Genomic DNA, 24517 nt, shown 5'->3' with positions numbered 1-24517 from the left:
ATACATTGATGGTAAGTGAAGTTATTCTTGTTCCTGTAAATTTCTTCTACACATGATGTAAGCACTCAATTAAAAAACACGTATTTGAAAATACAGAAAACTACCCTTTCAGGGGCAAACAATTGTAAAATCCAAATGATAATCTCCTTGATTCAAGTTATATAGCTGGATATTTTAAACGTTAAAAAATTGTTACATAAATAACTTATCGTTGATAAATACCAACAACTCGGACTTGTTTTTAAATATTGTGGTTACACAATGCGTCTATTCGATAGTATGAACAAAAATTTGGGTATGACATTTTTGTCGATTTTCAGATAGGGTGGAGTATATATTCACAATTAGAACACTGAGAAATGAATACAGAGAAAATAAAATCTTTTATAAAGTAATTAATAGCATTTTTGAGAGATAATTTTTGAGAGATGATTTTAAGCTTTTTCAGTGATAGAAACATTTTGAAAGTAATCTGGGGCCAAATTGTATATTTATTTTGTGTTTGATTTTTGTACCATATCATAGAGTTTCAACTAATAGTGCAATAATAAAATGTGTAAGGAAAATAAATGATATTTTTTGGCTGAAATTTTTGTAACTGAGAACCTCCTTAAGTGTTAACTGTGTTCTTCAACGACGAACAGAAGAGTCCATCTGCTATTATTAATATTGTTCCTATCTATACATGTACATATTCAATTCTCAATTTGTCACCAAATGTTTACTATCTACTTTTTGATATAACAATTGAAAGGCAAATAGTCACGCAGTTTATTGTTTATAGTAAACAACGAAAAAGAAATTATGACGATGTATGTTAGATTTGAATCAGAAGATGTATCAAGTACCGTAGCGTGTTGTTTATATCGTATAATTGGATATGTCCACCTTACAAGTTTGTATGTACTGTAATTCCTCTTTCTTTTTTTATATATCTTTATTCTCAATAAACCATATACATAGGTATAGAGAAGACATGCAATTATGTTCTAAAAAACAGTTATATACATCAATACTGTACAGTCGTTGGAATTTATTGCTATATATTCCTATGAGTCATTATTAAATTTCTTTATTTAATAAATACACCTGATATGTCTCAGGATGTATTATAAATCAAATGACATTTAAAAATAATTGTTATCTTATCTGATAAGATTCACAATTATTGGTGACTGTCAAATGAAAATAATATAATCTGTATTCTTAGTTTCAGTAAAAAAAAAAAACAGTTTAAACTTAGATATTAAACCTAAAGTAAATCCAGAAACAGAAATGATATAATTTGTATACAGTTGAAATGCAACACATGTCTTCCTGTTGAGATCATGAATTATATTTAACTTTTCACATTTTTTAAAGATTAGACACAAATGTAAATGTATTATAATGCTGAGTCACGCAAACATTTTTGTATTTAATCTTGCGCTCATCTTCAACGCTGTGCAATAGAAATAACTATTTTAAATAGTTAAATATTTCATACTTTAACTTATTGTAAGGAGGAAAACTTACAAGTAGTATCCATTCTCAATTTCGTTATGCATATATCATACATCTCTTTCTTAATACTTAAAATAAATTGTCTTATTAATGTTTGTTCACGTTGAATTTTGAATGTTTTGTAAATATTCGCCATTTGTATGTCATGTATATTATCTGTATATATGTATAACAATTCTATATTTTAACTTTAAACCAATAAATTAATGAACTTCAACTTTGTTCTTTATTTTGCCTTTTTAACATTTTTTAAGTCCTTTGTAGACGAAACCCGCGTCTGGTGTAAATATAACATTGTAATCCTGGTATCTATGATGAGTTTTTTTAAACAGTTAAATCTCGTACGTTTTCATGTTATAAATAGATTTTCTGGTTATTGGAGTACTTTTAAATAGCTATATGTGTTATTTCCAAATAGCTATTTTTAAATGAGATTTACAAGACTGTAAAAAAGTAAATATAAATTCAAATTTCAATTTTACTTAGAAAATGTATCAATTTTTTAACATATTGGAGCCATCAAAAAATCCCAATAAAAAAAGATGATCACAGTAAATAGAGCAACTACTTTAAATTTTTTACTTTATGTGATTACATGCTTGTTATGAGCTCTATGATTAGGAAATAAAATATCTTTATCTTTATCTTTATAACACTACCTTTATTTTGACATTAGACATTTTGAAGTATAGAGCCTTATTCTCTTCGAAAAGATCTATCTACAATACATTTTGTTTTACTATAAACATGTGTATCTCTATTATTATGTTTTTAATTTTGAGATGACCCTTGTTTTTTTTGTCAACTGTAATCGTAAGTCTACGTGAAATCCTAGGTAATGACCTTGTTTCTGCAAATGTATATTAATAGTTAACAAGTTTCTAGTATTTGAGACAGAAATAGCTATACATATTACGTAAATTTTTCCCAATGGCTATTTTTATATAGTATATATACGCAAACAATCATTTTGTCATTAGTCATTTTAAAATAAAGAGGCTTATTCTCAACAATACCACCGAAACAAAAATTACAAACTATGTGTGTATATAATTCCTTTGTGTTAATGTATTTGTGTTTGTCTTTAATACAAGCAACGACCGACGGATCATCAGGAGGTAATGTTATACATGTATACGTATATCATTTAGATTTTAATGTGTTTATGAACTTTGTTGTATTTGCTCGTGCATGTTAAAATTGTATTATCGTAGTTTTATTGTAATACTTCAATTAACAATTGAACCATGGATTTCTATACTTTAATAATTTTAAAACACTGAAAAAAACGACAAAATCTCATTAAAGTTTCATTTTTAAAAGGTAAAATCACAAAAAAAAAAAAAAAAAAACGAAATCAATTCGGAAAATCCATAATCACATAGCAAAATTAAATAAAAAAACACATGAAAAACTAATGGACACGAACTGTCATATTCCTGACTTGGTACAGGTATTTTCATAGTAGAAAATGGTGGATTATATCTAAACAGAGAACTGCTCAAAATCAAATGTTCGTATATAATTCTTTTTATTTCAGTTTTGATAGATGTACAAGAAGACCGGCTGGTATTCGGTCAGACCGTTGAGATAGTTTGTCATCTGAAAGGCTCTTTACACCTAAAGGATGGCAGAAGTAGACAGTGGTCAGGAGGAGCTTTCGACAAAGTTCTTAGTTTGAACGGATATTCTTCTGATATCAACAAATATCAAGAAGTTGTAAAATCTAACACAGAATTTCGTCTTCAAGTATTGAACTTTAATGAATCCGACGCCAACCAGTTTTACAAATGTGTGTATGGATTTAAATATAATGAGACAAAATTGGATCTAACAAAGAAACCGTATGAATGTAAGTGCTACTATATATATATAGTAATTTTTAGATATTTTTATACTGTGATGTCATGGTTAGTCATTCTTTTCTTTTTTGCTTATTCATGGTGTATCTTTTTATGTTCATATGAAAATAATTTGCAATTTTTCGGAATACTGAGTACTTGTTCTCCGCGTATTTTTGTTGTGTAACAAGCCATTCAATTACGAGTATAACAAAACAACACGCTATCAATAATTGTTTTCGTCTTCAAAACTTAACTCTTTCAAGTAAAGGGAAAATCTGGATCCAGAATATATTATTTTGTCATCTGCTTGACAACAATATTTTTCTTTATGGAAAAAACCATATACCCCCTTTTTTAAGATTAATGGTCGTTCCCTTATACATCCCCACTCACACAACAAAATTAGGTGTATATAGATATGAATCACCCGGTATTGTATGTCCATCAATCGATCCCTAAATATTTGAGGGTAACTACTCTAAAACGCCTGGGTGAAATTCTATACAGTTTTGAAGGTATATATAACATGTATAACTTCGCAACCAACTGACAGACAAGGCTTTATGTCAATAGAAATTAACCAAGATGTGTTTGTTCTTCTGTAAATAAGAAAAAACACTGGGAAGACCTCAACATCTCAGCTCACAGAACAAGATTTTGAACTGTATGATGGAGATTATTTTATTTTTGATAAATTGGAGGACAGTTTAATTTTTTCAAAAAAATCATAAAAAAATCAAATGGTCTGTAAAGTTTGATGGAAATTTTTGAGTTCGTCTGCTTTTAAACATGATACTCTTCATTTAAACATATCTTTTTTATATTCATTACTCTCTATTTTAGATATACCAGGTGAAAGTGAAATTGACACACGGTTTATTGTTAACAACGAAAGTGAAATTGTAACAACGCATGTACGATTTCAGAAAATGTATCCAGTACCACAGTGTATTGTGTATGCCGAAGTAAGTGTGTATTAGTTGGAATGTACTGTAGTTCCTGTTTCTAACAAATGCATTTTAATTGGTCATCACAATTCTCAGAACAATGTGGGAATTCATTTCTATATATTACTATTAGTCATTACTTCCTCGTCTGATAATATATTTAAAAAGTATACCTAATATATCTCGGGATGTATTCATTACTAATCAGATGACTCCCAAAAATAATTGTTATCGAACTGATAAGTTTCACAGTTAGTGTTAGCTATCAAAAATACTATTAGACACTAAAAAAACCCAGATACCTTGATCGAGAAAATTATTGATATTTTACAGTAACAGATAAAACCTAAAGTAGATCTAGAAATAATAATATATTCTAGATACAGTTTGGTTTCAATAATTGTATATGATCTCTTCGTTGTTCATGCATAATACTAAGTCAATCTTTGCAAAGAAGCTTGAGTCATGTCCATAATTTGATAATGTTATTTAAACCCAGTTATTAACTATACTAATGATACATTGTATTTCCTTTTTAAAGAAAATATAATAATTTTGTTCCTGTGCAATAATACATTAGTAAAACAACCTGTCAACCACTAATACCCATTGGAAAATATTTGCAAAACTTTCTTATTAACGTCTTCAGTTGATTTAAAAACATTTGAAACCTTCCCGGACTATTTAAATTTAAAAAAAGAAATATTTGATATAGGTTACTTTAACCAATAAACGTAAGCGATGTACCCGAAATAGAGGTCTTAAACTGAGTTCAGAATCTGATCTTTTTTTTATATATATATAACGTTTATGTTATTGAACAATAAACAAATGTCACACAAGTTGGAGGTATAAATAGCTACAAAGGTTTAGACCAACATTTTCTTCGACAAATTAAATGCCGAGTCAGGAATATGACATTTGTTTTCCGTTCGTTTCGTTGGTTAATATAGATTATCGTTTTGGTTTTGACAGTTTTTTTTAGACACCCCCTTCTTAAATTTCCCTTCAGGTCGGTATTTTTGTTAAGAATTTTTACGTAAAACATTATTTCTATATGTGTTTATGTGATTCAAGGCGGACGATACTTTTGACAGGTGTTGTTTGCAGATTAATAGTTGATGAGATAATATTCATTAGTGTGGGATTTTTTTTTCTTTTTAGCAGAAATCTTTGGTAAATATGACAATTGAAAGTAAGAGAACTATTGGTTTGTTTCTAAATGTTTCACTCAATTCAGAAATGAAGACAGCAGAATGTTGCGGAAGAGAAATTACAATGATATGTTCAATAGGAACACGTAAAATTGTTAGCAGAACAACGAAGATTCCGGATTGTGACGGTATTTAAAGCATTTAAAGATATCTCAGTTTCATATGGTATATGCATGTGCCAGTTTCATAACTTTATCAAATTAAGTGTGACAATGTATTTAGTTGTTGTTTCTGCAATTAATATATCTCACCTCATTTTCGAATACTAGTTTATTATACTGAAATGTAAGAGGGTTACGATGAGTGTGTGTAAAATTGCATCAAAAACTTTGCTCTGATGTGTATGTGCATGTGTCATATTAGTTAAAAGGGACTAAAAATACCCAAAACAAATAAAAAAATACGATTGGGTTGATAAACCAAGGACGTATCGTATTATATCTTAACTAACAAAATACCAGGATACATTAGATTAAAACTTATTCAGTCATTGGACTTATAAGCAGAATCTAGTGACTCTTTAAATTGAAATATGATACTGCCATTACATTTTCCTTGAAATAAGAAACAGGTCTTTTTAAAAATATCTCGTGTTCAATTATCCAAAAATATGAGCATTTGTTAGTACACAGAAATTAATTTTTAACTAAATGTCTTCAATTGTCAACTTTTGTAATTTAGCTTTTGCTATTACTTGAAGCGGTCCCTATCCTTTATATTTTAAAGACAAATACGGCCTATTAATTCTTTTTCTCATTTTGACATTTGTGTTTTCTGCTTTGTTTTAGACCGTGTTGAGTTAGTCACGCTGCCAGGGATAACAGTGATTGTTTTACCAATTGTGTCCATAGTATTGGTCTGTTTAGTTAGTTTGGTACTGGTGTACAAAAGAAAACACAAGTAAGATTCACAATTTATATCAATAGAAAATGAGATGCTGATTTGAGTATATATACTAGTATATACGTTACAAAAATAATAATAAAACTCGACAATACAGGTTTATCAAAATAGACAGGTATAGATGACCAATGATAGACAGTTGTTATTTCTGTGTAACACCACCTACATTGTAGTCATGGTACGTCAAATATGGTTGCATACAAAAATAGGTCCTTTTAAAAATATGTTCCTTTGAATTTGACAGTTATAGGTAATTAGTCATTCACTTTATTGCAATAAAACATTTCTGGGTAATAAACATACATCTTTGGTTTTTCAAAGCACCTTTATCTTTTTTTATTTGGGGTTTCTGTTAGAATATTTTGGAAACTTGAGGGTATATGGTTACTAAAGCTTGCACACCGGTAAAAAAGAGGCATTTGATTGTTTGACTGAATCTGTTCTGTAAATGTTCTATACTAATACATTTGATGGGTAAACTTCCATTGATAGTTATTTTCTTATATGCAATGAGATGTTATGTGCACTTTTTTCTATGGTACCGGATAGAATAAAACTTTACTCATGCTAATTTCTTTATTTGAAACAAAGATAAATTCTTTACTTTTTTATACGACCCCAAAAATTAACACTTTTTTGGGCGTATATTGATATGACGTTGGCGTCGTCGTCGTCAGGTCCGAAGACATTTGGTTTTTGCACTATAATTTTAGTATAAGTAAAAAGGAATCTATGAAATTTAAACATAAGGTTTATGATCATAAAAGGAAAGTTGGGATTGATTTCGGTAGTTTTGGTCCCAACAGTTTATGAATAAGGGACCAAAAAGATTTTTTCTTGATTTTCGCACAATAAATTTAGTATAAGCAAACAGAAATATATGAAATTTCAACATTAGGTTTATGACCCAAAAAGGACGGTTAAGATTGATTTTGGGAGTTTTGGTCCAAACAGATTAGGAATTAGGGGCCAAAAAGGCCCCAAATTAGCATTTTTCTTTGTTTTTGCACAATAACTTTAGTATAAGTAAAATAGAAATCTATGAAATTTTAACATGAGGTTTATGACCACTTAAGGAAGGCTTGGATTAATTTTGGGAGTTTTGGTTCCAGCAGTTGAGGAATTCAGGGCCAAAAGGGTTCAAACTAAACTTTGTTTGATGTCATAAAAAATTTTTTTATTGGGTTCTTTGATATGCCAAATCTAACCATGTATTTCTTAAATGTTGGTCCTGTTTTCAAATTGTTTTACATTAAGGTCCAAAGGGTCCAAAATTAAACTTATTTTGATTTTAACAAAAATTGAATTCTTGGAGTTATTTGATATTGTCATTTCAATAATATATTTTACATTGCCATTAAAGTGCGAGGTTTGGCATGCCACAAAACCAGGTTCAACCCATCATGTTTTCCTTTAAAATGCCCTGTACTAAGTCAAATATGACCATTGTTATATTATTGTTCGTTTCTGTGTGTGTTACATTTTAACGTTGCGTCGTTGGTTTTCTCTTATTTTTTTGTGTAAATTCACATTGCTATAAGACGTGTCACGGTACTTGTCTATCCCAAATTCATGTATTTGGTTTTGATGTTATATTTGTTATTCTCGTGGGATTTTGTCTTATGCTTGGTCCGTTTCTATGTGTGTTACATTTCAGTGTTGTGTCGTTGTTCTCCTCTTATATTTAATGCGTTTCCCTCGGTTTTAGTTTGTTACCTCGATTTTGTTCATGGATTTATAAGTTTTGAACAGCGGTATACTACTGCTGCCTTTATTTATATGCTGAATCTAAACAATTTCTTAGATATTTTATTAAGGCTCAGTTTTCAAGTTGGTCAAAATCGGATCCAAAATTAAACTTTGTTTGATTTCCACAAAAAAATAATATATGGGATTCTTCAATATGCTGAATCTAACCATGTATTTAGATTTTTAATATTTGGGCCCGGTTATCAACTTGGTCCACATTGAGGTCTAAAGGTTCTAAAATTGTTCTTATATGATTAATCATAATCCAAACTCAGAACTGTATCAAGCTTTAATGTTGTGTCCATACTTGCCCCAACTGTTCAGGGTTTACCTCTGCTGTCGTATAAAGCTGTGTCCTGTGGAGCATCTGGTTTTGGAAAGTGTAAATTTAACAAAGACTAATAAGGGAAAATCAATGACGACATCACACCCATCTTTGCTAGCCAAGGGTTACGATTCACTTCTGTTCTTCGTTAGACAAGGGTTACGATTCACTCCCGTTCTCTTCGCTAGTCAAGGGTTACGATCCACTCCCGTTCTCTTCAGAACGGGAGTGAATCGTAACCCTTGTCTAGTGAAGATGCATTATACCTAACATAAAGGAAAGCTCTAAATAGTCCATGTTGATAACGTAATTCAAATAGTCGATGGCAAACATATAACACACAAACCAAGTTTTCAGTGGAAGACCACCGACGAATTTCCTGATCTCGATAACGCAAATGGTAATAAAGCCTATCCCCCGCAAACTTAGTCACTTCTTTCGATACCTATAACAAAAGGTACAATCAAAATCACGTGATGGATATACACACACCGGAAGTTAAAGTCGAACTCGCCGTTTGAAATGTTAGTAGATGCATTTTCTTGTTTATATTAATTAAATTTTGATTTATAAGTTGGCACACCGAATGTCGGATAGTATGCAGTTTTAAAAAATACTCAATTGTTTTTTTGCTAGAAAGCGTGTAGTTATTGCAAACACTTCGACACAGTTATCCGGTGAAAATTTTGAACTGTGTCGAAATGTAAGCATTAACTGCACGCTTTCCAGCAAGGATAATTGTGTATTTCAAAACTAGATAGTATCCGACATTCGGGCACTACCTTATTTATTAAATTTTATTGATATAAACAAGTCAATACGACTACTTACCTTTCAAGCGGTCTGCTCGACTGTTACTTCCGGTGTGCGTATATCCATCACGTGATTTTGATTGTACCCCTTGTATAATAATCGGTGGATTTCAGTGTGATATATACTTGCGATATAACATAACCCTAAATAGAATCATGGGGTTAAAAAATGATTTTAAAAACAAATAACATTTTTACATTTCAGTATTATCATTTGAAAATGACAAGATGTCAACGAGGCAATTCTCCACCAGAGATTTAATGGCATAGAAAAAATATTAAAAAATAGATCACCGTTTGGCCCTCTATACACTAGGTATTAGTATAGAAAATTTACAGAACAGATTTAGTCAACCAATCGATAATCTTCGTCCGTGATGAAATATACAACAATACATTTGTACATCATAAAATTGTAATAAGAAACAATGAAAATATTTTGATTGTATGTTTATTATATATTTCCTTATAGGCCTGATTATTCCAAATCTCGTACAAGCGAATGCTGAGAAATCGCTCAAGAAATTCTATACAGCACAGATGTCCGATGGAAGACTTTCCGGTAGTCGCATGAAAGTAATCAGCGAAGGATAAATAGCTATGAAGCACAGTGTTAAAACTCATAACTGTTAACACAAGGTTCGAGGAAGCACGAAAACTGTTTCTGTTAATGTCTCTCTTATCAAATACCATGCTTCGATCTGCTGCTTGAATACAAGTGCAGCTCTAGAACTATTAGATTATAAAACAATGATTGTCCCTTATACATGCACTTTGTTTGATTGTTTTGCTTTTTCATTTTTAGTCTATTAATATTTAAGGTATACCATGAATAACTATTTATTTTTCCATTTATGTTATTTTTATATTATTTTTACGATTGTTATTCCATTAAAAATGTTTGAAAACTTCAAATGAGTTTTGATTCATAAAAAAACGTGAACTATTTGACATTATGAGCATCATCAGTATCAGGACGTTGACTCGTAAACATATCATTAACATAAGAATAAGAAGATGTGGTGCAATTGTCACAAGTTCTATACCGGACAAAATTGGCTATTTCCAATACAAAGAATTAATAATTGAAAGTGGTGTTAAACTTACTTTTCATGAAAAATAATTTTTGATGTCAAAAGTATTAATTAAGCTAATCAACAAATTAATGTAATTAAAACATTTGAAAACCTTAAAAGATTATTCACGTTCGCAAAGATAAAATTTGCTCTTTCTGTTAGCTCTCCATTGTGAATGAAAATTAATGTCCCTCATAAAGGAGACAACTAAACAAGAGGCTCTGAAGAGCCTGTGTCGCTTACTTAGTCTATGTGAATATTAAAACATAGGACACAGATGGATTCATGACAAAATTAATGTTTTAATGATGGTGATGTGTTTTTAGATCTTTACTGAACATTTTTGCTGCTTATAATTATCTCTATCTATAATGCACTTGGTCAAGTAGATAACAGTTGAACATAATTTGTAAAATCTACAAAATTTATGAAAATTGTTAAAAATTGGCTATAAAGGGCTATGACTCCTAAAGGGATCAACTGACCATTTTTGTTATCGTGACTTATTTGTAGATCTTACTTTGCTGAACATTATTGCTTTTGACAGTTTATCTCACTTCAAACCATTAAAGTATGAAATGGCCTATATCCATGACATCTGTACTCGACTGTACTGATTTTTACTCGACCAGTCTGAATAGGTCTGACTTTTACTTCACATCACTCGACCAATGTCTGAACCACACTCGACTGTACTGAATCGTACTTGACCCTGTTGAAAATAGTCTGAAAAAGTCTGGACCTATTCTTGACCTATACTCAACCTATTTTTTCAATATAAACCATACTTAACCAAAGGTCTGAACAATACTCGACCAGTCATAACAATACTAGACCAAATAACCTCTACTTTTTTTTACTGTAAGAATAAATTTCTTTTTTAACTGACATATAAAACAACAGCCAACAAAATTTATAAATGGGTTAACCTTTAATTAGAAATATATATTTTTTATTTTATTTAGGATAAACAAAAATTATTATACATGTATTTTATATATATAAAAAAATATTATTTATTATATTTATCAAAAAGAGGTAACATTAAATAAATGGTGGAATATAGATTATTTATTACCTCTGCCTTGAAACTAGATCACACTTGGTCAAAGGTATTAAATTCTAAATAACATTTATTCAAAATTGCAACATCCTGTTTAACTTATATAACAAGGCCTTTCGAATATACTAGATAAGTAATACACGAATTTAAGAAAATAGGGCTTTCTTTTTACCTGTAAAACACACATGTTCTGAGGTAATTAGACATTTTGACCATATGTAGGCCATGTCTTTGATTTGACAAACAGTACTAAAATTAATTGAAATAATTGTTTACTGGTACTTTGGAACACTTTTCCTTTTTTTTGAAAAGGTTATCAAGGATTGCTATGGAAATTCTATTATCATGATTATTTTAAATTATTGGTTTAAAAAAACAATTAAGGTCTCATTTTGTTAAATTTATTAACTTGTTTATTTACTATTTTATATATACATATATTTATAATAAAAGAAAAACATTCACTGTATTATTAACTAAACTCAACTGACACCATAAATCTATACTAAGCTGGTCAAGTACAAATTCAGACTGTAAAGTATGGTTCAGACTACAGTTGAGTATAATCAAGTAAATTTCAGACAAATTCAGAGTAGTCGAGTAAAAATTAGTACAGTCGAGTTCAGATATAGGCCATTTCAGACGTTTACTGGTTTGTAGTGTCTACATCTAAAATGATATTCAAAGATATTAACCAAAAGCTGTACAATTCTCTGAAAATTACCAATTAAGGGCAGCAACCCAACAACGGGTTGCCTGATTGGTCTGGAAATTTCCGGACAGATACATCATGATTTTTACCCCATGTTAGATTTGCTCTAAATGCTTTGGCAAGTGATCTATCATCGCATTTCCGGAGATCCAGACTGCAGTTCGTCTGCTCTTGGGCGCTGAATTGGCCCAGCACGCTGTTAGTGTAGGTACCAAAGCCGTCACAAAAACTGAAAGAAAATATGCAGTAAAACGAACGATTAGAATTGCAGCTCTCGTAAAGCTGGTTATAATCTTGTAGTGCTCATTTGAAACCATGGCAAAGAGGTAAGAATAGTAGGCTATTTCAGTAGCTGTTAAGAGACCGTATCAGACTTCCATGAATTTAAAAGCCAGAACACCTTGTGCCCACAAACGAATTGACAATGTTGCAATGTATGTTGCACCTGAAATGTATATATTTTATTGATATAATTATGGACATTCTTTACAGTGATATTTTAAAAACGATTTACCTCAATGTTTTCTATATAATGAGCCCGAAACACGCTGATGGTGACATGCTTTATACCAAGATGTATATGGCCATTACACTTAAAAATAATAATAATATTAGCAGCCATATAATGATGATATGGGTTAAATGTACAAATCGTAGTCTGATGTAAATTCAAACAAATTTAAGACATTTTAAAGGGGCACTACTTACGAGAAACAGAGCAAAATTAAATTATAAGTTCGTTTTGTTCAATCATAAATGAAGGTGAAATAGTTTAATACTAATTTGCTTTAAGCAGCCAAAATGGTTCAGTTTTGTCAAATCAAGCAAAGTTACATCGTTGATGAATTATTCAATTGCAAGTAAACAATTTGACCTCATTACAATGTAAATCCATATTCATGCAATTTCAACTTAACTATTTAGTTGAATAAGGATACCACATGCTTCAAGCGTGTCCGGTTATTAAGCGAAAAGAATGTAAAAAAAAATAGTGAAATAAAGGTAAATTTGATTGACTGATACCATCTACAAACAAATCGTTCTTATACAGGTATGATTGAAATAACTTATTTTAAATCTATAACATGATGAAATCGAGCAGACATAGAAAAGTTGTCACGAGGTCCATATCTATTTATATTATATTTTTATTTATATCATGTTTGGTGAGTGTTGGTAGCTTTTTGGTCATATCGATAGTTAAGGGCATACGATACAGTTACAGAGGAGGTAATGACGTTGCTAACGTAAAATGTTATTTTCGCGATGTCAAACTGTGACATATCGGAGAAAGATGCATTTTTCGACTGATTTTTATCATTCAAACTGATTTAATTTGAAAACGAGGTCATGGACCCCTATTTTTCAAAACGGCAATTTGTTTCATTTTGCAGGGAGATTATGTGACCCAAATTTTATAAAACTGTAAATAGAGGATTTTTTTTAATTTTTGATAAACATGCAGCAAAAAATGACGTTTTTTTACCAATTCTTTAACATTTGATAAATATGAGTTATTTCTGAATAAAAAAATGCATACTTTTTCAGGATACTTATAAAATAGAGAAATTAACGATTATTGAACAAAAAACAATTTGTGTTTATCTTTTATAACAAAAAAGTTATGTCTTTCTTTCGAAAGAGAAATTACGGCCACAAATCTGAATTTTGAACAAATATTTCGACCTCATTTTACTCAAAAAGTCGCACATAGAGGCATATTTTTTATTACATATTTGATTTAATCAGGTAAAAAATTGCCTATATATACAGGTTCAAAACTGTATCGTATGCCCTTAATAAGATGGCGACTAGACTAAAACACACACGAAATAATGATATATGTTATCTAGCATAATCAATTTTAACTGTTTATTTAAGACTGATGATAGTTTGGATTTGTTTTCTAGAATGTTATGAATCAAATAAGAGAATTTGAGTCTAATCGATGTACTGATATTGACAGCTAATGCCCCTTTAAAAAGTAGATGCGCGTGTGTCCGTATAAAATAGTTAACGACTTTTAAATCCCAACAAACTGACCAGGTTAAACTAATAAGTCACACGTTTCATTATAATCTCTGATATTAAAATTAAGGAACGCGTAAATCCGACATTATATAATTTTCATACTGTGTTTTCGTTAGAAATATTGTTTTCTTTTTATCGATCTGATAAGTGTTTTTTTTTAATTCTCAGTGGGTATTTTTTTCTAAAACTGGTTTGAATATAGTTTTGATAAGAATGACTGTCATACTATTGAAACTTTTGTTAATCGCAGTTAGAATAAAATAATGCATGAGCAGACAATGAGACGACTTATTACACACTTAAAGACAAAGATGAATAATCACTGGTCACATAATAGCAATAATAAATAATTAGGAAAAGTGGCGAAATAAATTCGCAATACATATACTTACACTGACAGCTTAAAAAAGTTGTGATACAAATAAACAATGAAACATCGTAAAAGAAGAGAATTAACATTCTGATCCTTGATATTTGATATTTGAAATATCTCGTGAAGATATAAGTTTATCATACAAACTCTGGATTCTAAGTCTTAGTTCATTTGTATGATGTTCTAAGATTTTAACTCTCTCAGGCAAGTTGGCCTTAGAAGGATTTGGTTTATACTTGTTAGGTCCTCTTTGGTAATACAGCTCTTCGACTAATTCGGTTCCTTTACATTTTTGGCTTCCAAATATTCAGCTAAGAGCATCCCTGGTGAACGTTAATTCGGAAACGCACGAAAAGGATGACTTTCCTTAAGATACTGTATAGAATAAGTGTACTTTAACAGTAATTTTAATCATCTGTTCGATCATCATGATGTGATTAACTGTTATGGTCTGCCAGTCTGCGTCATAGATTATGTACAACGAATTAACTAATAAAACTGACGTTCTTGTGACGTTGCTTTGAGAAAAGAATAGTAGTTTAGCTGAAAAGGTCTAACTGGTTCTCGCCACATCGGTACCGCTATATCGAATATTGTCATCTTCATGATTGTGAATTACATTGTTACGAAACCGACTCTACACTAGATATGGAAAAATTCGTCGAGCCCTGTTGTAATGTCAGTGACTGGTAAATCGCATTAACTCATCTTTGAATCATCTTTGTAAATGTGTTTTATTTACGATACAAAAAATAGTGGGGTTGTTAGATCAGATCAGATCAGATTTTGAAATAATATTATTCAATAAGTGTTTATTGAATCATATAGAAGATGTTTGTTAACTTTTTCAAAATATATAGTAAATGAGCAAGTAATTATGGTATTAACCAAACAAACATTTTTATTTCCCGGTAGTCCAAGAATCAGTGTTTGTAAGATGTTTGATTAATGGATTTTGAATATCAATTTTGTTTTATGTAGGTATTGAATTACAATTTTGATAATCTTCATACAATTATGGTCCCGAAGATAAAACATATCGCACTTGTTTTACAATTTTGCTAAAAATAACCCATCAAATCATAAAAATAAAGAACCGTGATAACATTCTACATAAATATATATTATAAAAGAAACCTGTAAGTAAAACAGTTAAACAAACGGTTGATATAGACATTAATACATGGCCTTTTCGCTATCAGCCTGGGTATTATCCCGAGACCCCCATTTCAGTTCGAGACGGAGTCGAGGTGCTGATATGGGTCGAGGGCTGATACCCAGGCTGATATGGCAAAGGCCATGTATTAATCGCTTTTTCATATACTTCCGACAATAGTTTTATGTAAGGAAAATAAAGAAATGCAATACCTTAAACAGTCAAAAACTTAATAAAGAAGTTAAATTATGAATCAAATATACTATAATTTTCCAACAACAGCATCGCCGTTACCTCCATATATACTTATGGTAACATTTCCTATAGAGGCATTTTGAAACATTGAAAATTTGAAAGAGTTTTATGATCATTATTACTCCATGTTTGTTGTACTATAAAATGATTCATACTTGTCAATTGCATTTTGTTAGCAAGTATTAAACTATCCCCACAAAAGTTTCCGTAAATTTCGACGTCGTCATAAAAATTGTCCGACGTCACAATGGGAAAGCAAACAACCGATACCAGAAACAACGGCAGTAACTTGCACGAGATGCACTATAATGGTTTTTGTCACAAGATGCACCTGATACGGGTTATCAGCCCGGGTGGGAAATTATTACTTGTGTACTTCCGCTCATTACACATATGCAAAAGCTATCATATCAATGCTAAGTATATGATAAAATAATATAAACATACCTCTAGATGTCCACAGGTACATAACGACAATATAATGCAAATAATGCTGCCTCGATCGTTGATACTAACATATGTAATGTTTGTGGCGAATACATATAATTTACACTTTATTTTACTTTCCATGATGACTGAATTTGAGAGAAAAAATACGAAATTTTATATGAGGAATTCAGCTAGCGGAAGAGGCTTGACATATCTCGCAACAATAATGAGATGCGTATTTTCCCAAACGATACTTACAATGTCGACGAGCTCGATATAATTCCGTATTAATCAAATACATGTCCATTTTATTCCTATGAACACATTTATAATTAAAATATATATTAACATATATTGATACATTAATTAGGCACCCAATAGTTAATATAGAACGAATTACATAATAATGTATCTTAAAATTAGTAACTTCATAGAGATGAACATGGTCACGATAAAACTAGATATATTGGTATTTAAAAAAGTCAATGTTTTAGAAAATAGAATATAGCCTTAACAATTTCTCGTTACATTTTATATTCAAATAAAAAGAAAAACACATTGATGAGGATTTTCCCCGTGAAAAAGTCTAGTACAGAATATGATATGGTTTGCACCTAGAGTAGGCTGTTTGATCTGGCATCTATATACTTACTTTATATTTACCATCGCTATTTTTTCAAACGCCATATATAGGCCCAAATGCATCAAGTTGTGTAACTAATAATCACGCTTTCTAGCTATTTCCTTGTTTGAAAATTCTCAATTTAAAAAAAAAAAACAATCAAATAATAAAAATCATAGAGGAAATGATACTCATATTTAATTAACTGAATAAAAGGGGATGCAATGTATTTCTTTACAACTCTTTATTAGATTGGAACTTTGTGTTGTTTTCAGAAAGTTGTAATGGATTTTTTTACTTATATATCGTTTGCCAATTTTGCTTTATATCACATCTTAGCAGGTATGTGCAAAATATGACTGCGTTTGCTATATACCCTTGACAAAATCTCTGATGATATTGATTATAAATGGACATAAATCCGAAACGAAAATAAATTGAGATAATTACAAAAAAAAAAAATAATCTAATACTGTATGTTTCCAGATACTATAGTAGACATTTTGCTTTGTAAACAGATCAAAGAGCTATAGTTGTATTTGGAAAATTTAATACAAAGATTGAGATTGTTGTTTCTTCTTTTAAGAGACGCTAAAATCCTCACGGGGAAAAATTGTCTGATATTTTCCATGGACATATCATTTTTGTTTTATTTCGATATTTCAGATGACAAATTTGTTAAATCTGGAGACAATATCACACTACAATGTTCTCTATTAGGAAAGTCATTTCGGTGGATGAAAGATAGTCACATTCATCTTACCGATAACAAGAAATATGATGGTACAAGCACATCTTTTTTAACAGTTATTAATACTGATCGTCACGACACTGGACGTTTTAGCTGTAATGTATTCACAAGTTTGGGTGTATGGCGTAGTGGTCCTGATTATAGATTGAACATTATTCGTAAGTAATGTAATGATGTAATTATCAAAAATCATCTATAGTAATTGTTATCACATAGTGAAAAGTAAAATCACAGAAATACTGAACTCCGTGGAAAATTCAATCGGAAAGTCATTAATCACAGGGCAAATTCAAATGACAAAACACATCAAACGAAAGGACAACAACTGTCACACTCCGGATTTGGCACAGGCATTTTTAAATGTAGAAAAACAGTGGATTGAACCTGGTTTTATATCGCTAAACCTCTCACTTTTACAACAGTTTCATCAAGTATATTTCAAGAGTTTTAAAATGCAGCAGAATAAAACTCAAGAATTTTTATTTGGCCTTTTTATTCGATCATCAATGATGAGCTTTTTGTAAACTTTTAATACTGGCGTCCTATGATGAGGCTATTGATAAGTGGTTACTTAAAAATAACCGAATTTCATTCACACGATTTGTCTTTCAAGTAAACGGCAACTGGAGCAAATGGTCAAAGTGGAGTGAATGTTCCAAAACATGTGGCGGTGGTGTGTGGACTAAAAGTAGGTCATGCACAGAGCCTTCTCCTTTGAATGGAGGTTCGGATTGCAGAGGAAGCCCTTACTATACAAGGATATGTTCAATAGAACCTTGTCCGGGTATGTATATAAACAAAGAGCTTCTAACAACCTCTTATCAGTTTTCCAATGAAAGTTGTTTTTTTTTAACTTTCAAAACTGTATTATTTCAGATGAAGAAATATCTAGAGTAATACATTTTCAATGGTTTTTTTTTATTCCCAAAGATCTTTTTGCGATTATTCTGAAAATCATTTTTATCGCACTGTTTGGTTTATGGGGAAAACTTAAAATGTATGAATAACATTTTTTGGGGAATATGTATAATCTAAATAAAGTGCTTTACACTAGCAATTACCGACAATATATTGTAAGTACTTTAGTTTCGTGTAATTGTTGTGTTTCTATATATGGTTAAAATGCTTTACATATTTATCACTTCTGACAAAAGTTTATATAATATGAAATGTTGATCAAACAATTGAATGTGATTCATATCATCACGCTTCCGATCATCAATTCAAAGTACATGTACATCATTTTAATATTAAATATAATTAATCTTTATTTTGTCAAATATTTTAAAAAATCGTGTTACTTTTTCCTTTGTTAAAACGTTAACACACAGCCTCTTTATATTCCCTAACACATAAAACGAAACTTAGTTACACCATCCGCCTCGCTTTTATTAGTTCAGAACAGTGATTCATTTCTTCACACACATATAAACAAAAGATTCTCTGCAACTTGTTTATCACTTATTATGACTATATTCTTTCAGCTCAAATCATACTATAACATATCGTACATATTATTTTTATAAAATTTGCGCCTATACCAGTACTGATATGTCATTTAGTACACGGCAATCGGGTGTCCAATTTATTAAGGTGAAATTAAAGGATTTCGCAATGATTGCTTACTTCGTTATATGTTAATGACGACACATTTGTCCTACGGTACGTAGTTTTTCTGGGTCAATCTTACATTTGTGTATAGAAAAAAATTTGAATTAAGGACGACATAAACTATATTTTGACAGATAATGTACCATATTTTAATTGAATGGATGTTTCCTGTGGGTTTTACTTTGTACAATGTGTAATTCAAATAATCAAGTTAGATTTGAATCGAGTACTTAAGAAATATGTTTAATCTTTTAAAAGTGATAAAGTGGTGAATTTGTTTTTCATAATTTTAATGTTATGTCTGTGAAAAAATTAAAAATATATTTAATTATCTTGATCGAATTCGTTCGCATTTCGGCAAAAATGAAAACTTAATTATCCTTCATGCATTGTTTTCTTCAGTTGATATTATACTATCGTCTATTCTGTATATTTTTGGCTTAATATACTTCTTGAAAAAGATAAATAGAAATTTTCAAAACATTTATATGACAACTATTTACAACAAAATATTCTTCATATACGTTTGTCTTCAGATGATAAAGATTTGTCGACCAGACATTATAGTGGGGATATGAAAACCAAGATTATACAGTCAACATTGAATACTGGTAAAATCATTACTCCTTGATTTGATAACTAAAGTGTACTGGATATATTTAAAATCTATTGGATTCAAAGCCATTAGTTTGATATTTGGCGATAAAATAATTAGTAAGCCTTTACATTTATTATACTTTGTACGCATTATAAATTGCTAACATCAAAGCAAGAAAATACAAGGCATCTCAAAAGATCAACAGAACGATCATATGGCTCATTTTGAAATCAACAGTTTAAATAACTTCAAACATTTCCTACTACTGGTTAGTAAAATAAGTACCATAATAGATTTTAAAATCATAACTTATTCACTTGAAATACATTTTTTTTCAGATTTTGAAGAACGATCCAACAAAAATAAGTCTGAAACAGACATTCAATTATTGCAGACAACATTTTCAGATGTAACTATAGGTAAATATTCAACTGTGACATTTTCAAAATGTTTGTAATAATATACTATGATCATACCGGACATATTATAAGCTTAACAAACAACTTTTACAGATTCCCCGTTGATAAAGAATTCAGAAACTCAGATTAAGACACCCTTAGACGAAGTTGATTTAGATGAATTTGGCTATAATTGTATGTCTTTTATGGTTCCTGACGTGAATACATATAATTTTAACATCTCTGGCTTCCACAAATTAATGTTTAAGGGTTCCGAATGACAATAAATTCATAAAAGTATTTCGGACACACGAAAGTGCTGTTTTCATTAATACTTATATTTTCAAATAAGACCAAACACGAGATATAGGAAGATGTGGTGTGAGTGCCAATGAGACAACTCTCCATCCAAATAACAATTTAAAAAGTAAACCATTATAGGTAAAAGTACGGCCTTCAACACGGAGCCTTGGCTCACACCGAACAACAAGCTATAAAGGGCCCCAAAATTAATAATGTAAAACCATCATTAAAAAAATTTACATCAAGATGACGACTTCAACTTTGCAACGAGGAATACTCCGTTCAATAGCTTAATTTTTCTAGTAGACTTATCGTTTTAAAATTGTGAGTTCGGTCTCACGCGTAAATCATTTGAATTTATATCAATTTTCACTTGTGCCAATGTCTACATATATATAAAATTGAAATCGTCATGAACATAAACTTGAACGAAATATACACATGCTTTGAAAACGTTGATAATGAAACAAGAATTGAGGTAATAATTGGGTTATCATTAAGACATACATTTATTTTCGTCTTGTATGGTTGAATTTTTAAGCAATAATTAATAATTAGGGACAAAACCAAGTGGCATCATTTTCAATTTAGAAAACTGTCGTAAATTTTGAAATATTGTGTAAAAAAGCGATAATAACGAAATTCACAAACGTTGACGTCAAAATCACAGCACTTATCACGCGACTGGTGACATTCTTTTATCAAATTATCAATCCACTGTAGCAGTTAGAAAATGTCAGATTTTCGGAAACCAACTTGTTCGAGTTTATATAACAAGTATAAAGTTAACTGCATTGATGCATTTATGTTTATTTAAGGGGCACTAGCTGACAAATTTGTTTACCGATTTGTATCAAATTCTAATATGTGATCTATAAAGTAAGGGCAACAGTAGTATACCGTTGTTTAAAATTCATAAATCGATAGAGAAAAATAAAACCGGGTTACCAACTAAAACTGAGGGAAGCGTATCAAATATAAGAGAACTACGACACAACAGAGACACAACACTGAAATGTAGCACACATAAACGAACTATAATGTAACAATGACCATTTTCCTGACTTGGTACAGGGCATTTTATGAAAAAAATGGTGGGTTGAAACTGGTTTTGTGGCATGCCAAACCTCCGGCTTTAATCGCAGTGTTAATAATAACATCAAAATGACAACATTACACGACTTGCAAGTGAATAATTCATCATCAATGTTTCATAGCTTATTTTAACAATATTGAACCATACTGGCTTCAAAAAGCGATATAGTATTTCGCTATTTCACTTTCATAAATGATTGAACGCCAAAAAAAATCATATTTTATCTCGTAGCTAGTGCTCATTTAATGCATTTGATTCTCACAAAACAAATTATCATTACATTTTAAAAGACTGCCTTTAACTTATTTGATTTAAGGCTTCATTATGGTAGGAATTGGATTTACTATTATTGTCATAACTACTGGTGTTTTGGCAATACTGCGTAATAGATGTCGTAAACTAAATATATTACCAGTACGACGAAAACAAAAACTTTTCTTCCCGGGGTCTTCGGATAAAACTGAGATGAAGTTTTGGAATACAGACATTGATCATCATGCCATACCTACTTTGCCCGTTGATGAAAAAATCGGAAATTATGTGTATAATAATGAAATACTTGAACTAGAATCAAGATCTAAATGCCAGAAAACAGTTAAAACACCACAATTTTCACAAAATAAATTTACACAGGGATATTATTTACAAAGTAAAAAATGCGATTCCAAGTTGGAAAGCCATGACTTTCTACATGTACCTATTGAATCACGATATGAGTATTTTGAAATTGACGAAGATCTGTCCACCAATTTATCATATGATAATGCAAACTTCTCGTACGAAGACCTAATTGCAAGAAAACAGTACTTATATTTGCCAATAAATCAAAGTATAAATAGTAATAACATTGACGGGAACTCAATAGTTAGCCCAACTGATTATAGCTATATAGACGGGAAGTCATCATTTCACCTAAATGAGTATGGCTATATAGACGAAAATACATCATTTGAACCTATAGATTATGGATATATTGACGGACAGTCATCAATTGAACAAGCTGACTATGACTATATAGACGAGTAGTCATATATATATTTTATTGTGAAACCAACCCTTTACAACGGGGGCAAACGCCAGCGGGGTACTGACACCTGCGTCATTAAAAATGCACATCATAGTATTAACAAACAACATTATATGATTGTAGTAAAATGGTATAAGATACTTTCAAGAGGCGTTAAAAGTCTTAAAAAAATTAACACTAAAATATCATAGAAGATGGGTTATTTCGTAAAAATACATTTCAGTGACAGTTTACTGCTGGTGGATATTTATTTTCCCGAGGGCATCACAAGCCTTGTAGTCAGCACTTTATGTGCTGACATGAATTGTCATTGATATTGTTATATTTATAAATTTACGGTTTACACATGTTTTTTTTTTTTTGAAATACTAAGGCTTTTCTACCTCAGGCATAGATTACCTTAGGTGTATTTGGCAAAACTTTTAGGAATTTTAGTCCTCAATGCTCTTCAACTTCGTACTTTATTTGGCTTTTTTTTATTTGAATTCGAGCGTCACTGATGAGTTTTTAGTAGACGGAACGCGTCTGGCGTATACTAAATTTAGTCCTGGTATCTATGATGAGTTTATTTTTTATGCATAAATACGTTGAAATCTTTCATCCATAAAAGATAAAAAAAAATCAAATTTAAAACTAAAAACGTTTACACAGAGGTCAACGTTAAACATTGGAAATCTTATCAGTTTGAAAAGAACGTTCATTCATTACGTTTACAAGTATTTTTAACGATCTTATCTAAACTAGTACCTAAGTCTGAAGAATACAAGTAGCCAAGACTACCTATCATGAACTGTATTTTTGATAAGGGTGGCAACTCTGAAAAACAGATATCCATTTTTAAATTCTCAACACAAGCTTGTGTGTTAGAACTTGTTCTTTTTCTGATAGCCGAGAAAAAAGGACAATTTAACATAACGTGAAAGATATTTTCAATCGCATTTGAGGAACATAGCTGACACTCATTATTTGTTGTCAGATTCATTCGTTGAAGCGTTGCATTTATAGGCAGACAGTTCGTTTTTGGCAAAATGTTTAGCCTTGTTGAGCGTCATAAGTTGAACTAATTGATTTCTGGCTTTGTAGACGGAAAGTCCCTTATTATGACTACTAGTATATAGATATGTAGTCATGATTTTAACCAGCTGATGAAGATGGCTAAATGTATGCTTTATGTCATCCTTTAATCCTTTGGAGTATTGTGTTAAGGATGAATGTTTATTATCAATATAGAAATTATGTTCAGTTATTTCGATAGTCTAAAAAAAATTATTACTAGGAATTAAACAGTTAATATAGAAATCCACTTAACCACCTGTATCGAACTTTCAATGTATTAGAAGTTGCTTTTCTCTCAAGTTGATAAAAAAAGTGCTTCAACATTTCCCCCTTCTTCCATTATAAAAACAAAACATAGCAACCTACACTAAACTGTTTATAACCGGCTGGTCTAGATATCTTGACCAAACATCTCTCTAAACTTCCTATTTCCAACTTTTTGGATATACATTTATATACACGGATTAAAGTCAAATAAAATCATTAAAAATGCATAAATAAAGGCAACAGTAGTATTCCGCTGTTCAAAACTCATAAATCCATGGACAAAAAACAAAATCGGGGTAACAACCAAAAACCGAGGGAAACGTATTAAATATAAGAGGAGAACAACGACATAACACTAAAATGTAACACAAACAGAAACGGACCGAGCATCAGACA

The 24517-nt window shown here is 30.6% G+C and overlaps 2 protein-coding genes across 2 annotated transcripts; both read left to right on the top strand.

Moving 5' to 3' along the window:
* Positions 1 to 2517: 2517 nt before the first annotated feature.
* Positions 2518 to 10129, top strand: LOC134683893 (uncharacterized). Its single transcript, XM_063543200.1, has 6 exons — positions 2518 to 2621; positions 3044 to 3355; positions 4191 to 4312; positions 5459 to 5636; positions 6297 to 6408; positions 9770 to 10129. The coding sequence occupies exons 1-6, from the start codon at positions 2543 to 2545 to the stop codon at positions 9804 to 9806; spliced, it is 840 nt and encodes a 279-aa protein (XP_063399270.1). The 5' UTR covers positions 2518 to 2542; the 3' UTR covers positions 9807 to 10129.
* Positions 10130 to 17234: 7105 nt separating this feature from the next.
* LOC134683892 (uncharacterized) lies at positions 17235 to 23015 on the top strand. Its single transcript, XM_063543199.1, has 6 exons — positions 17235 to 17356; positions 17681 to 17923; positions 18379 to 18549; positions 19913 to 19987; positions 20313 to 20393; positions 22088 to 23015. The coding sequence occupies exons 1-6, from the start codon at positions 17299 to 17301 to the stop codon at positions 22795 to 22797; spliced, it is 1338 nt and encodes a 445-aa protein (XP_063399269.1). The 5' UTR covers positions 17235 to 17298; the 3' UTR covers positions 22798 to 23015.
* The last annotated feature ends 1502 nt before the right edge of the window (positions 23016 to 24517 follow it).

This window comes from Mytilus trossulus, chromosome 9, assembly GCF_036588685.1.
Source record: "Mytilus trossulus isolate FHL-02 chromosome 9, PNRI_Mtr1.1.1.hap1, whole genome shotgun sequence".
Taxonomy (NCBI): Eukaryota; Metazoa; Mollusca; class Bivalvia; order Mytilida; family Mytilidae; genus Mytilus; species Mytilus trossulus.
The sequence above is the reverse complement of the archived record's forward strand: the minus strand, read 5'-3'. Positions and strand labels throughout refer to the sequence as shown.

Bases quoted from the DNA above. Each gene is read 5' to 3' on its own strand.
- LOC134683892 (XM_063543199.1), top strand. From the start codon at position 17,299: ATGGATTTTTTTACTTATATATCGTTTGCCAATTTTGCTTTATATCAC. The intron at 17,357-17,680 runs GTATGTGCAAAA...TCGATATTTCAG, and splicing joins TTTATATCACATCTTAGCAG to ATGACAAATTTGTTAAATCT. The intron at 17,924-18,378 runs GTAAGTAATGTA...TTGTCTTTCAAG, and splicing joins TTATAGATTGAACATTATTC to TAAACGGCAACTGGAGCAAA.
- LOC134683893 (XM_063543200.1), top strand. From the start codon at position 2,543: ATGTGTGTATATAATTCCTTTGTGTTAATGTATTTGTGTTTGTCTTTA. The intron at 4,313-5,458 runs GTAAGTGTGTAT...TTTTCTTTTTAG, and splicing joins AGTGTATTGTGTATGCCGAA to CAGAAATCTTTGGTAAATAT. The intron at 6,409-9,769 runs GTAAGATTCACA...ATTTCCTTATAG, and splicing joins GTGTACAAAAGAAAACACAA to GCCTGATTATTCCAAATCTC.